General features: G+C 39.7%; 1 protein-coding gene across 1 annotated transcript in view; it reads left to right on the top strand.

The window, feature by feature from the left end:
• Positions 1 to 4,212: 4,212 nt before the first annotated feature.
• LOC144056596 (zinc finger E-box-binding homeobox 2) overlaps positions 4,213 to 15,856 on the top strand; it is a 36,078-nt gene continuing 24,434 nt past the window's right edge. The window contains exon 1 of the mRNA XM_077573544.1: positions 4,213 to 4,416. Within this exon, the coding sequence (XP_077429670.1) occupies positions 4,359 to 4,416 (58 nt within the window). The 5' untranslated portion in view covers positions 4,213 to 4,358. The remainder of the gene's footprint in view (positions 4,417 to 15,856) is intronic.

The following is a 15,856-nucleotide window of genomic DNA, read 5'->3' as shown; positions in this document are numbered from 1 at the left end:
TTCCTGATTAAAAACAAAATACATATTTTTGTTGTTTTTTTGGGGGGGGGCTGTACTAGATTAAAAGCATTTCAATTTATTTCAATGGAGAAATGTCATTTGATGGGTTCAGAAATCCATAAATATTTTTCAAAAGCAAAACAATCTGCTAGGTTTTGATGTGCTATTCTTATACAACGTACTAACCTTAGAATCCTTTTTATTTTTTTTTTCTTTAAGTGCAACAGCGTGCATTATTATTGGCATTGTGGCGTTGTGGCATGGCACGCTTGCCTCCGTGCAGCCACCGAGGCCTGGCAGGCCTCGCCAAGGTTGACTCATTTGCTCCGAGGCAAGTGGGGGGGGGGGGGGACGAGGAGTGGGTTGAGGGGGAAGGGGGGCTTATGTTAGAGATGTGCAACAATTGCAAATCAGTAAACTCGGGGGGGAGAGGCTGATTGGCCACATTAAGACAAATTATATACATAGCCCGTTTGATATATGACTACTTGAAGTTTTCCCTCGTGCGCCCAAACAGTGATGGGAAAAGACAACAGTTTACCCTGGGCCCAAATGAGATAATGAGTGCATTTGTGTCAGTTTCGTGTTACTTGCCGCCGCATAAAAAGCCAAGGCGGCGTTAATGGAAAGTTGTCGACGCTCGATCTCTTCGGAGTTACAAATGGAAATGGCCCGAAATAAGAAGGGAGGTTTTTCAAATGCAAAGAAGTGGGCAGCATAATGACTTTTCTCTTTTCTTGTCCCGCCATTCAGAGAGAGGCTTTTCTTTCCCTTTGTCACTTAGCTTTGGCATATAATTAACTCCTGCTTAATATGCTGTTTAAAGGCTCTCCTCCCCGGGCTGGAAAGCTTTGAACCCATAGACCACAGGACGGGACAAAACCCCAGTGGGACTGCTTCCTTCCATGCTCCTCCTCGTGCATGCATGCATTTGTCAGTTAGAGAGAGAGAAAGAACTTCAACATTTCTGCATTGTTGTCTTAAAACAGCGCAACATTGAAACCAGAGTTGGGATTTAACCGATAACGTGTGTGCTCGAGTGGAATATATGGCCTCCCTTTGGTGTTTGAAAAACATTGCGGATCATTTTTCATCGTTTCAGGATCGTAAAGTGAATTCATTGATTTGTTGCTTAATACATTATTCATGTTTGATGATAAAGTGAGCAGTTCTTCAAAAAAAAGGTTCAAGCTGTTTAATGCCTCTCCATAATGAGGTTTGCTTTCAAACTAAACATAAAACAGCAAGAATTACTGTTGTGTATTTAAAACGACCAAACAAAGAATGGCAGTGCTGGCTTAATGCCAACATATTGGAAAACGCTATTGGCATGCTAACGGTTAGCTGCTGATCTTTGAACACAGATAGTAGAGTGACATGTAGACAGATAATAACAATACTCAGTAGGAAAAATAAAGTAATAAAAGCAGAAAGTACTATTCTTCTTTTTTTGTGTCTGCATGACTGTATTATACTGACCCCCGTTGGCCAAGGCAGGCACACTAGAAGGAGAAGCACAATTGCAGCATTAAAATGGACATACTGTTAAATGTGTTACATTCCATTTAATTACATTATTGCTCTATCTTTATGCAAAGTAAAATTTTGTGCTATCTCCTTTCTTAAAAAAAAAAAAAAAAAAACTCACAAATTTACTTCAGTTCAGTTGACATTGCGCTGCTCCATGTTGTATGCACGCTTTGGCCACATGGGGGCAACATAATAACACAGAGAGACAAGAAGAAGAATTTCACAACTGACTCAATATGCTGTACTCACTTTTCTCAAAAGTTAAACACACCTGTGTCCACCATTAATAATTATTCATTGCTTAGCCTTATAATGCTTATCATGAGCCTCTGAATGGCTTTTTGCATTGTTTGTTAGCATTAAGCTAAACTGACTTTAAGGCGTTTAGCGTTTTTTTTTTGTTTTTGTTTTTTTATTCAAATCCCGTTCAAATTGGTTCATGGGTCCAAGACTGTGCCAAAATGTGGATCTCAATGATCACTGCCACCATGTCATTTTAGGGATCCCAAGAAGCTATTCGGGGCTACCTGTGTACTGTATACCCGTAAACACACCTCGGGTTTGGATGAATCAAACAGATGGCTCCAACAGCATTGCAAATTCAGCAAGCCAATCAATAAGTGTCATTAGTGCTATTTTGGTGAAAATCACACCCAAGGGGGGGTTGGGGGGGGGGGGGGCACGTATGACAGACTCCCAGGACCTCTGAAGCACCTCTGCACCTTTGTGACCCTCATCTGTAGCGAAGTTTATTGCCTCCCCCCCGCCCCCCAGTCTCTCCTCCTCCCTCCCGTGCGTCCGTCCCGTCAACAAAAGGCGCACGGTGACCCTTCTGTCCTTCTTTCTTCAAGCAAAGCCCTCTTTTTGCCCCCCCCCCCCTATCACCCTCCCTGCCACCAGGATGCTTTCTCTTCCACAATCTGTTAGGAAACAAACGGCTTCAATTAGCAGATGGCATACTGGTTTGTTGTTTAGTCTTCATTCAGGTAAAAAAATAAAAATAAAGAATATATATATATATATATATATATACAGTATTGTATTTATATGTAATAAATTTAAAGCCAGGATACTATGGATCCCCCCCTCAAACACAATGGTCACAATGGTACACTTTCTTAAGCAAGGGTTTTCGTCTTTCCTTTTTTTTCATTAATTTATCTAAGATGTGGGTTTTTTTCAGTTGCAAAACAGATTACGGTCCAGGTTGCAACACAATGGACGCTCAATGCACTACTTCCGAGAGCCATCCCCGCGTCAATAAGGCGCGCGACGGGGTCCTCCCCGGGGTACTCGCGCAGGTGCGACGCGAAAAGTCATAAAACACACCAACGGGAGGCGAGAGAGGGAGGGAGGGTGGGGGCGCTACCTGCTGCCATTAACTGGGTGATAATCCCTTTTTACTTGGTGCAAAATGTTGCACTTCTTTCAACTACTAAATAACGACTGTTTGTAAACCGCGTTTTACGTCCTGCTTATGTTTTATATTATTTATGCTGTATTTACCTATTTGTGCGTGTGAGTGCATGCTTGCGTGCTTGTGTCACTTGAAGATGAAGTGAAGATAATGAAGAAAACGTGAGCGTCAGCTTCGAGAAGCGTTGCAATAAATTCTAATTTGAACAAATATGCGGAAAGACGTGGAGGCGCGCACACATGGAATTTAAGTGCCAACTCGACGGGCAAAATATTCATCCAGAGAGCAAATTTATTAAATATTAATGGTATATTAGGGCCACAAAAGGAAAAAGACAAGGACGGTTTTTGTTTTTATTTAATAAATACTGTATTTTAAAGAATAATGACGTGCTGTTTTTAAGTCTTTTATTACCACCCGCATTAATCTCACTGTGAAACTAAACATAAAGCAAATAAATTACATGTGTACAGTATCTTAAACAACCACATAACACCTTAGTGAAATCCGTTATCTTTATGTTAACACATGTGGAATGAGTCAGATGGGCTAACAAATAGTATTGCATTTTTGTTCTAAGAAATGGATATTTGAACTCGAATCACGCAGCAACACATGTAGGCAGGCCCTTTAACAAAATATATACACGTGATTTATGATCTGGAAAAAATTATGAATATTACTGCAGTCAACTGAGCTGTAACCTTGGTTACGTATATAATATACTGCCCCCTGGTGGCCAAAGAGTGCACATCAGAGGGAGCCACACAATGACTTAATCATGATGCACAAAATGTTTAATTCTTTATTTAATTTAATTGTGTTGTTACTTTGTTTTTGACAACAAATTAAAGGCATTTCCATTCATTTTAGTGGTGCAAGATGATTTGAGATACAAGACTGGTCACGAAATGAATGACATTCGCAAATTGAGGTGTCTCGCGCTGTGATTTGCCGATCTGCATTTCCGGGGGTGTGGCTTAACAAAAAGACAAATTCAAATGAATAGTTAAATTTCTAAATACATCACTTTTTCTTTCCTTGTATTGAATATCGCACAAGTATAGCCTATATACCGTTTATCACAAAAACTACAAATAAACTTATGGTTATTGATAAGTAACTCCGCGTTTCCAGCCCTTCCTGCCAACCTGTGCTGCGATGATGACGTAACAACAACCAAGTCCCCATTATCACCACCCCACCCGCGTGGAGTCCCATCACGAGCTGTGGGTGTCCCGCTGGGCGTGAATGCGATGTCTCTCTCTCTCTCTCTCTCTCTCTCCATCGACTCTTTTCTCCTGTATCCCGAGGCTGCCACGCCGGACGGAGAGCACCGCACTCGCGTCGCCGCTTTCCACGGGACTCCCCTCCCGAGTTCCCCCCCTCCCCCTGAACTCGGGCCGCGACCATGACGGAGGAAAGTCGGGGCAAGCGGAGGAAACAAGCCAACCCCAGGAGAAGTCGAGGTAAAGCGGCTGGGCTGGGAAAAAGTTGATGGGTGGAGATGGATGTGGCTGGAGGAGAGCCCCTCACGCGTGGATTTACGTAATTAAGCAACGGAACGGCTTTAAAACTTTCTGTTATGGAAATCCCGGACCTTTATTGTTTTAAAAGTTTTACGGTGGCTGCGCGCGCACCTTGCTAAATGATGCTCGGCACTGGTACAAGCCAGCGTGTTGAGCTAATAGCTAATATAAATGTTTGGCTAATAAATGACGTCAGGTGTCAGTTTGCTTTGGGATCATATGTTTTACTAAACGCCCTCTGTTAAATATGTACAGAAACGAGAACAAAGGACAATTTGGTCAAAATTGTACGCATCTGAAATAGTTTATTATTATTTATTGTTGTTTTCACGAGTTTGTACACACAGGGTAGACCGCTAAGCATGGGCTTGAACACTCGACACTCATATGTCATCTTTCCTTAAAGATTAAAATAAATAATTAAAAACAGAGCATCTTAGACATTATTTTGGCATAATTAAAAGCATGACTAAAAAGTGGACTTGAAAAAGAACACGCACAGGCACACACACACACACACACACACTAGATTCATATTTATAGGAGTCATGTGGAGGATGTTTGCACGTCATACTTTTGATGGTTAAATCCATTATAGAGGTTACGCGCAGTGAAAGAAAAATATGAATAGCGTTTCCAATTACATTAGAAAATTAGTTCGAAGTAAGGATATATAATTATTATAATGGGGCTTGTTGTTAATGCGCTTCTATATTTATGCCGTCAACCAGCCGTCATACCAGCTGATGGAGGTTTTAGTTCCAGTGTCTTTGATCAGGGGCCATAAATGAATGTAGTGTATGGTCCTAGAGGAGCAACCAAAAATGCCCCCCACCAGTCTTAGTAGCTCATGTTCTGTTTAGCCAACAACTTCACTTAATGCCCCGAAAGCAACTAAAACCATTAAGAATTTGAATAAAAAAATATTTCAATGGCTCCACAAATCTGAGGAGACATACTTGAATTCGGACTAAATGAGAATAAAATGAATTAAAGCGTGTATTTGTTTGTCCCCGATGCGACACGTAACCGCCGGCTGTTTACTTCTATGCTGTAGTTTATTTAAGCGTCCCCTCATTTCATTGCAAGTGTCGCCTGAGTGTGAGCAATGACACACACACACACACACAGGAACAGACACACTTAGACAGCCACCTTTGACCCTCACATAACAGTTTGTCGACCGACCGCAATCAATTTCGCAGATCAACAACATCACAGACACGTCAAAGCTCTCATCAGACCCCAAAAAAAAAAAAAAATTGGACACACTTAGCACGCGACTGACATGAAACAACTCTGGGCTGTTACACTTAATAGGACGTCATCAAAGTATCATCAGGTCCTGTTTTAAATGCATTCCCCACGGTCAGTAATCGCCTGCGCTGTCAAATGTAGGCGACGTTGCCGTGACGCCAGCGTGCAAATGCGTGTAGCGTTTGGAATGCGCTTGGCTGCGGTGTGAGCGTTAAGGATCCTTGATAAAACCAAACGAAACTGGCAGCTCGCGACTCTCGGGCCGGCGATGCGCGGGAGCCTTTCCAAACCAGAAGAGGAGAGAAAAACTGATCCGAGGCGAGGTTTTTACTTTTTCCGAGGCGCCTATCGATTGTGCGTCTGTGTCCGCCCTCCAGTAAAACTGTCAGTGCTGAGCAATATCAAGCAACCTGGGGAAATTATCACTCTTTTTGTGTTTTGGCGGAGGACGTGCGGTCTGCAATGATGACTTTTCAACGATTTTGTATCCAAACCATCAAAAATTTTGTACATGAGTCACGATAATATCCATTCGTTACGGAGATAACGCCGCCAGATGTCAATATAACCATCAAACATGACATTGACATGGCTTTGGGGAATATGTCTTCCACCTCGAACATCTTAATAAATGTTCATATCCAAAACAAAATCTTGGTTGGCAACGTTAGTCAAATTTGAGTTGGAACATGTCGTAGTTTATCACTAACCTAAATGGGAATGAAGGTGATAACTGGTCATGGCTTCTTGTACCACATATTCTATTTAGGTTAGCCGATTATCAGTGCCGATATTTGGCATTTTGACAAATATCGGCATCGGAATTTTTACGAATCTGAAGTCCGATAAAGCTGGGATCTCGCTGAGCGGTGAATGCTTGCGAATGTAGAAAATTTTGGGTTTTCATCAGGACTTGTGAGATGTTCACAGACAGTTTTTACTTATGGCAAAGACTTTTCAAACATATTCAGACAATTTTTCACTTGTCTGCAAAAATCTTTTGAAACTTTTTACGAACCCTGACGAAAACCCCAAATGTTTTTGTCGCTCAGTGAGATAAAGGAGACTTTTCTTTTTTGGGTTTATTTAAATTTCCACTGTATAAAAAAAATATGCTGACACTGAGAACTCCCTACACTTTTTGTTTTTAAAAATAATAAAATAAAAAATACAATTAAGAAATTACGTTGAAATTTTGAAAAACTTTTTTTTACAGTAGAAATCTTTAGGGAACAATTTACTTAGTTTTTAATTGAACTTAACGCATGCTGATGATCCTGGAAGGTCCCTACAATTTTTTAAAATACTTTTTATTCAACAAAACTATCAATTCTTTATATGTTTAAAATTAAAATATATATATTTTAAATTCTGACGCTAATATTTTCTGTTTTACAGCAAATGATTATCGGCATCAGCCTTCAAAAAACATAGCAGCCTATCGCTTAATTCTATTAGTTGTTTATAACCTTGCCTTGTCGGGTTAGTCATAGATTGAGGACTCGCTGTATCTGATGTCTTTGATTTACTATAAGTTTCCTGTTCTGCGACATAACCTGAATTTACATAATTCAGAAAGGATGTCAAAGTCTTATCACTAACCTACTATTGACCAATGTTATTGATTTGTGGAAAAAAAATATGAAATCGTCCAAATTTGGACATAGGCTTTTGTCCGACAGTGACAACATATAACCAACATGAAAACCGAGTCAATTGTGAAGCTAAGAGAAGATGGAAAAGCAATCAGAGGCATTTTACAGTCGACAATAGCAATGCAGCATAATTTATAACTAACCAATGCTAACACAGTACTAAAATCATAATTAAATTAAATATTTGTATGAAAAAATACTTCTCTGCCATGAATATAAAACAACCAATTGAAATTAGTCAGCACAGGGCAAACTGAGCATGGCAATGTAATGTTGATCGTTTTATATTTATGATCTACATGTGTTTTTCATGCAAATATTTACAGTAATTATGCCTTGATTGTTGTGTGAGTGTGAGTGTAGGTTGGCAACACAGTTTTTTAATTAATTCAATAAAAAATATTATATGTATGTATATATATATATATATATATATATATATTATAATACATATATTATAAATGAGAATACATTAAAACAAATATATTAAAAAATATATAAAAAAATAAAGTTTTTTTATTCAATAAAAATTGCAGGTTGAGGATTGTTTTAATCACACGACAGCTCACAAGAAGGGATAGCAGCGTCTCCGCAGTTACTATGGCAACCTCCGGTGACCTGCAGTACTTCAGTGTTGGTGAACACTTGGATTAAGCCCTTAGTGCTAACGGCAGTCGCTTGGGATGATCATCAGATTGTGTTGTTTATAATGTCAGTAGATCTTTGCCACATAAATGATGGTGCTTTCCTTCTATTCAATGACAACACTGACATTTTTCAGCAAATATGAAATTGCCGGGGGAACCCTGCAGCAAAACAGTTATCGCATCATCTGATCATCTGAGAGATGTGTTTTCATTGCGGTTTGCTTACAATGAAAAAAACAACAACACGGAGACACAGTGTCAATAACATTTTTTGAAAAAAAACTGATTTTTTTTTTTTTTGCTAAGTTCATACACAATTATTCTTGATCAAGATTTTTTTGTTAAAATGATTTTTTGGGTCAAAAACAATCAAATATTTATAAGATTGATTAAAAACTTTTTTACAATACGACTTTTATAATAAAATTATGATTCCCCCTCCCTCCAAAAATAAAGACTCTTATCATAAGATTACAACTTTTTCAATACATTCATCTTTTAATTTTTTTCTAAATTTTTCTTTACAAGTTAGATTTTTTTTCAATAAATTGAAAAGAAAAAAAGCTCTTTATCAGTTCAACCCTATGAGATTGAAACTTCATTTTTTTAGATTTTGAAAGAAAAGAAAACAAACATTCTCATAAAAGAACGATTTTAGTTTTGGGGGGGGGGGGGGGGAAATCGAACTTACTTTTCATGACCTTTGTCTCGAAAATAAACGACTATTGTTTTTTATGGAAGAGGATTCGGGCCAGTGAAGATAGAAAAAAAAGTTTGGCAGGGTTCTCACTTTATTCTCAGAATTCTGACTTTAAAGTGAGAAAATTCTCACTTTAAAGTGAGAATAATAGTAGCACTAATAAAGCCAGAATTCTCACATTAAAGTCAGAATTCTGAGATTAAAGTCAGAATCCTGGCATTCCCCCCCACCTCCCTTCTTCACTGGCCCTAATCCTTTTCCGTACTTATTAGACTTTTATTCAGTGACAAAATCCCTGCATTTTGCAGAAATGTGAAGTTTTGCACGTCTCCACTGATTGTTTAGCCCTTGTTGCTCCTGTTGCTTCAAAGTTTTTCAGTGAGAGTGAAACACCTCATGTGCTGCCTGCCTGCTCCGCGTTGGCCCAAAGAGCGCGCGCATCTTTTCCGCTGTCTACTCATCGAAAGCCTTTGAAGCAGATGAAGGCTTTTTGCGTTACACATTTAGCTCCTTTATGTTGTCCGCCGAAAGAGCCTCGCCGTGTTGTCGAGCTGATTTGTCTTTTTTTTTTTTTTTTTAAGAAGGGCTTTCTCTATCCTATCCTGGGCCGCCTCGCTCCCTCTTTCTCTTCTTTTTTCAAGTGCCAATTTATTTAAACTCCTTTCCCCTTTTCTTCTTTCTCCTTCATTGATTTCCAAACCCCAGCCTTTTGTGTGCAGCTGGGGCCCAGCTGTGTGTCTTGCGACGGTGTACATGTGTGTGTGTTTGTGTGACTTTTTCTGGCACATTGCTGCCACAGTGAGCATAGCGCACTGTACACACAAAGGACCCTGGCCGCAAAAAAAGAAAGAAAAAAAAAAGGGAGGGAAGAAGTTTGGAACAAGAGAGATGAACATGCTTGTACTGTAGCAGCGCGGTGAGCCGACTCGTTTGCATCAGGGGACGAGCGAGACGGCAGCGAAGAGCACTGGCACCGCGGTTTATTAGCGGGAGACGTTTTTTGGAGGGGCGTCAGAAGCGGCGGGTGGGGGCACCGAGGGGGGAACGAAAGATGAGGATGATGACAGAGGTGGGGAGCTGATGTGGTTGACAGAGTTGGAGACGGCAAAAGCGTTTAGTGGGCGTGAGAAGATGGCACGAAAGAGGCCATTTCCCACCAAGCAGTACAATTCCTGCAGGTTTTTGCGTTTCCATTGGCAAAGTGCGTTTTGCTTTTTTCGCAATTGTTTGTTTTCACCCGAGGAAAGCTTAGATTCTAAGTTGAGCTAAAACAATAAAAATGAAGCTATTGGAAAAGCTGTTTTAAATAAGTGGATTTTGCACATTTGAAAAACGCAGTCCTTAGTGCACACTATAAGTAAATTGGGTTGTACATTTATCTGTGTGTGTTTACTGTGCTATGAGGTCCAAATGCTCCTGGTCCGGCCCATCTGTCAAAATTTCAAACCCATTGTGGCCCGCAAGTCGAAAAGTTTGCCCACCCCTGGCTTAGAATCAGTCCGACACAGTCACCGGCACACTTTCGATCGCTTTGTTGAATAAACAGCAAAAAAATAAACGTGCAATGAGCACATTCATTCACAAACTGGCATGGTCACGATTGACATCCAAGCAAGTCAACATGCTAACAGTTTAGCCAGTTAAGAGCCAGCTGCTAAACTTCGCTCACAACAGCCAACTATACACTCTCATTCAGTGACTCCCACGTCACTCACCAGATCAGGCCCCACCTTTTAAAGTCACATACAGTCGAACTCATACAGTCGAATGTGAGGATGTCATCTGTCATCTGTCTAGTTTGGTGAAAAAGGTCACTATCAGTCGTTACGTAGAAAAACTCAAGTTGGAAGACTTTGATGCTGTAAATATTTGTCTCTGGATGGGTGAAGAATGTGGGCTACATTTCAGCACAACCATCTTTGTATGGTATGCTTTCGGTTGACAAAGTGTGTCGATCAATGGTCGTCCATTAAATCATTTGCTGTACGTTGATGCCTTTCAAGCAAGCTTAGCTAGCTAGCTACCAATAAAGAAATGCGCTTGTTGGCAACACATCGCTCAGCAGGCATCAAATCTGAGTAGAGTGTTGTGGTTATCGTTTGAAACTAGCTGGCATAACAGAGCTATTGCACTACATAATTAGCATATTCATTTTGATCTGATTTGAGCATATCCTTGTATGTTTGTTTTTTTGGATGGTGGAAGATTTGATAAATGGACCCTTCTAAATGGACCGTGAGCCCTTGAACATGGAAGCCTTTGCACATAGCGTAGAAACGTGACGTCTCATGGAAATACTTGCTTCTAAAAATATAGGATAGCTGTATCCCCACTCGTGATTAGAGCATTGAATTTACTATAATCACAAATAATAATAAAGTTACAGAGTGCGCTAGTACCAGGAGTAGCCTCGGGATGTGGTCTAAAGACAAGAAATATTCTCTGACTGAGACAAACACAACTTTCTGATCCCATTTGTTGTCCACGTGATCACATGAGGATCATTTGATTACATGTACAGTAGACCTCGAGTTGTGATCATCATTCGCGCCTCCGCCACATTACAGTTTTTAGTCCTCACATGTGGAAAAGAGCCACAATCACTGATTTATTTACTTACATTTATTGAATGTACAAAAAGGGAATTTTGACAGATGGCGATTAGCTTTGGGATGTATTCCCCGTGACGAGTGGGGTGCACACTATACCTCTTTTTTAGACGTGGGGCTCAATAAGTAACCAAAAGCTAGCTCTGCCTCTAGTTACCTAGTTAATAACTGCAATATTGTGATATTGCGATGTTAAAATTGCCACAATATCGTCGTCGTCATGCTACGATATTTAAAGCACCACATCGCCATTAAAAAAAACGTTACTTTCACCTGCTTCAGCCAAACACAGCGTTATGAACTACATAGACTACGAGACTTTATGCTGCTGAACCAATAGTAACATACTGGCATGGATATAGCAAAAAACTGTCACCTTCCTAAGTCTTTTTTTTTTGCCAAAATCATCTCTTCATGATGAAAATCGTTTTGCATTTTTTTTTGTGTTTCCTGAAAAATCTGAAAAAACGACTTAGGCGATTATTTTAAGAAGGCAACACCACCGCAATATAGTGCTAAATATTGTATCGTGAGGTTCATATCGTGATAATATCGTATCGTGACATTTTGAAACAGAACCGCACTCTCAAAAATGGCTGAACAAAAAGCACTTTTATTTTGTTTTTTTTATGCTTATTTTTGCTAGCATTGTATCATGTCATGTTTGGCTTTTTCCATACATACTGTCCATTGGCGAGCTAGCCGCGGCGATAGCTTTCAGCTAACAAAGCCATCAGCATTTTGTCCATGCAATCCCGGATTTACGATTCGCTTGCTGGCGGCTAAACAAAGCACACGTTATTCTTTTAATAAACAGCCGCATGCCAAGAAAAAAACCCAAAACACTGGAAGTCCGCCATTGCGCGTCACGTTGTTCTTCTTTGTCAAATTCATTGGCGGATTCCACTGTGTCACGCTGCACTACCGTCACGCTAGTAACGCAGCTGATGCCGCCGCTAGCAAGTCCAGTCAGATCGGGTTTGAGCGTTTAAAATCGTATTGCTGCGAGGCTAACTGAGCGCTAATCTTCGTGCTTCCTCACTTGTCGTTTAGCGCCGTCTCAAGTGTCGCGCCGTTCTGCCGCGCCATAGCGTTTGATCCCAGATCTGCGCCGCACGGACGGGGAATCCCTTGATTGAGTCCCTCTGCTATTTTTCACATGTTTATTCAATTATGTCTCATCAGTCCCATGTCTTCCTGTGCATTCCTGCCGCATGGCTGCCACACTGTCCGTCCGGTCCAAGGAGGAGTTATTCGGAAAGATTTACGGTGCCAGTGCAGGATTAGTGCATGTGAAAGCAGTTTTCCCCATAATTGCCCGCTCATGACATTTTTGGAAGTTATAGTCGTACATTACATCCAAATATCAGTGTGGAATTTTGAATCCGAGATAACCGGTCACTGAAATCCAACTCGATGTCTCCACAAAAAAGCACACAATGGTGAACACATGAGGCTAAGATGGCTCACGAGTTGTGCGTAGGCGAAACACTAACTAACCCGTGTATTTCTATTTTCACATCAAAGCCGCCTCGACAGGACAAACACATCGGTTTTCATTCTCATCATTGTCCTTCTCCAGAATTATTAGCACTTTCTTTGTCATTGCACTGGCACGCTCCTCACCCTTAAGTTCTATTTTGAGAGCCCCCCCTTCTGCCCCCACACCCCTTGTTTTTGTGCAGACATCCTGGAGATTGCGTGTTTGATATGCTGCACATGTTCTACAGAAGAAAGCGCTCCAAAGCCTCCACTTAGGTCGATTGTGCGCACAATTTATAGATATGTGCCGTTTTATCACGCCTCAAATTAAATTTTGAAAACGCAGCTTCAGCCGGCATGTATAACCCAGATGGGCGGGAGTGAGGGTGGGGTGGTGGGGCACCCGAGCTCGGGATGAGAGAATTGGACTTAGGGACTTAAAAAAAAAAAAAAAATCACCTCAGGATGTAGGTGCATGTCTAATGTCAATTTGTACAGAAGGTAAACACTACGTTGAACTGCGACCCCCTTAACCAAACCAAACTGTTTATTTTATCCAAAACAAAAACAATACCAACTTTAGATTAACTAATTTGCTCCCAAAAACGTATAAAAACGTTCTATTTTAAATATTGCCATGGGCCCAAAAACATATTTATACGTTTTTTTGTTTTTTTTTATGGTACAGCATACAGAAGGCTTAGATGCAGATGCTGACCTGAAGAGGTCACTTAAAGCAATGGTAGTTATGACTAAAAATGGCCATCAGGTGGCAGCAGAGTGCTCAACCAGGGCCATGTTGCAAAAAAAAAAAGCTCTTTTCCCACAGTTTTAAACAGATTTGTGAATAATGATTTTAATATTAATTGCTGCAAAATGGAAACAGATACAAATATACTTTTTTTTCCTGATTAAAGAAGAGACTCTAATGTTTCTTTTGGTAGGTTCCATTCTATGTTTTTATAGCAATAGAAGACAATATTCTGTGGGCCTTGCGAAATCAGTTAAAATCCAGTAAAACAGCCGGGCGCGAAGTGGGTTGCTTCAGTGAAAATGGCTGGGAGCGAATGAGTTAAAATAATAAACTCTCTACTATTACAGTTACATGTTGGACAATGGCGTTCTTCTCATCTTAGTTGGTCAGATCTGACAAGCATTAAGTTTTATTTTGGCAAAAACAAATGAATGGTACTTCAGTGGTTATTTCTGGCATGGCTAGAGGGCATATTGTCAGAATTCTAAAGCAGTGAAGGGCGTTCATATACACTGATTAAGAAATAAAACCAAAGTTGCTTCAGTCAACCCACAAAATGTATCACTTTTAAAGTAGTTTCTGTAAGTTAGGAGGAAATTGCACAAAAATGTAAACACTACTGGAGGTTCAAAAATGTCTATAAACACAATCAAACACTTCAACTAAAAATTGACGTACTGTTGTACACTAGTGCGTTCCTTGCGAAAAGGGATAGAAAATTAATTTGTGGCCCTAAGCTTTTAAATGCTAGTGCACTATATGTGCTCATTGTACTTTAATGGTGGCTTTATATAGTCATGTACATGCAAATGTCATGGCCATCTTTTGGATTGATTGAAATGTCTTGCAACCCACCTGCAGCATTAGCGGGACCCGTGACGACCCAACAAACTGACAAAGGCCATAAAACATCAAGGGTATCTGCATAACACACTGGCGCATATTTCCAATAACTTGGATCGACTCCCTCATGAGCGAGAAGTTAAAAGCCTCCCTTTTTCTCGCCATCTCTCTCCCTGTACCTGTAATCACCTGGTACCACCTCTACTTGACCTGCCATCCCACACACAAACTCACACACACGCATTCACACATACACCTGCAAGGGAGTGAAAACATTCCAGCCCGGGTAAAAACATGCATACAGAATTTTCTTCCACCTGTAATTCTTTTTGTTGGTAAAAATACAAAAAGGGAATCTTCAGGCATTTGTTATTTGAAAGCTTTATGCATAATACCAATGCAATATGCATGTGAGGTGCAGGTGTTATATTTGTCCACTTGGGATCATCCATCCTCACATTCTACAGTACTGTATCTGTGACTATGACTGAATGTGTGTGACCTTAAAAGGCGGGGTCAGGCCTGTTGAAGGATGTCAAAGTCAGCGAATAAGAGTGCAGAGTTGGACTGCTGTTAACTAGCTGAACTGTTAAGTCACTCTGTATGGAGGACCAAAACCGCCCAAATTAAAAAAATAAATAAATTACAAAAAATAGAAACATATAAAAAATGTAATAATAAAATAAAATTAAAAAAATAAATATAAATGGAAATAAAAATAACTATATATATATATATATATATATATATATATATATATATATATATATATATATATATATATATATATATATATATATAATTAGTATTATTATTTTTTATTTTATTTTATTTCCCTTAAAAAAAATTATTGCATTTTTGAATTATATTTTTTATATTTTTCCCCACTTTTAGTGATTTAGTTATTTATTTAGTCATTTATTTATTTTTAATTTTGGCATTTTTGGTCCTCCATAACTCTGCGTTGAGTGACTCAACGTCAGTTGTAGCAAATGGTGTCAATACGTGCTTGTGTCAACACACGTTCACTTCTTTTTATTTAATTCTTTGTCTTTTCTTCACTTTTTCTCCTCCTTGCTCATGCTTATTGCTCTGCAGTAACACTCCATGTGGAAAATGAATCACGACTAAATCGAAAAAATTCTGCAATACAAGTTTGTAATGTGCCTTGTAAAAATCTGTGATACAGTCAAAGCTACAAAAAGTGAAACACGATATGTTGACTAAAGACTTTATATTCCAGTTTATGTCAAGTCAAAGTGAGTTTTCATCCATCTATTTTTCATTCGCGACAGACAACAACCATTTCGTAGACCTGGGACTGGTCGCCAGTCAATCGCATGGCACATATAGACAGACAACCCAACCAATGTAGGAGATAGTCTTGTTTTTTTGGTGTGTTTTTTTCAACAGACTCACAGCATGTTTGCTTT

This window comes from Vanacampus margaritifer, chromosome 8 (genome assembly GCF_051991255.1).
Source record: "Vanacampus margaritifer isolate UIUO_Vmar chromosome 8, RoL_Vmar_1.0, whole genome shotgun sequence".
NCBI lineage: Eukaryota > Metazoa > Chordata > Actinopteri > Syngnathiformes > Syngnathidae > Vanacampus > Vanacampus margaritifer.
The sequence above is the reverse complement of the archived record's forward strand: the minus strand, read 5'-3'. Positions and strand labels throughout refer to the sequence as shown.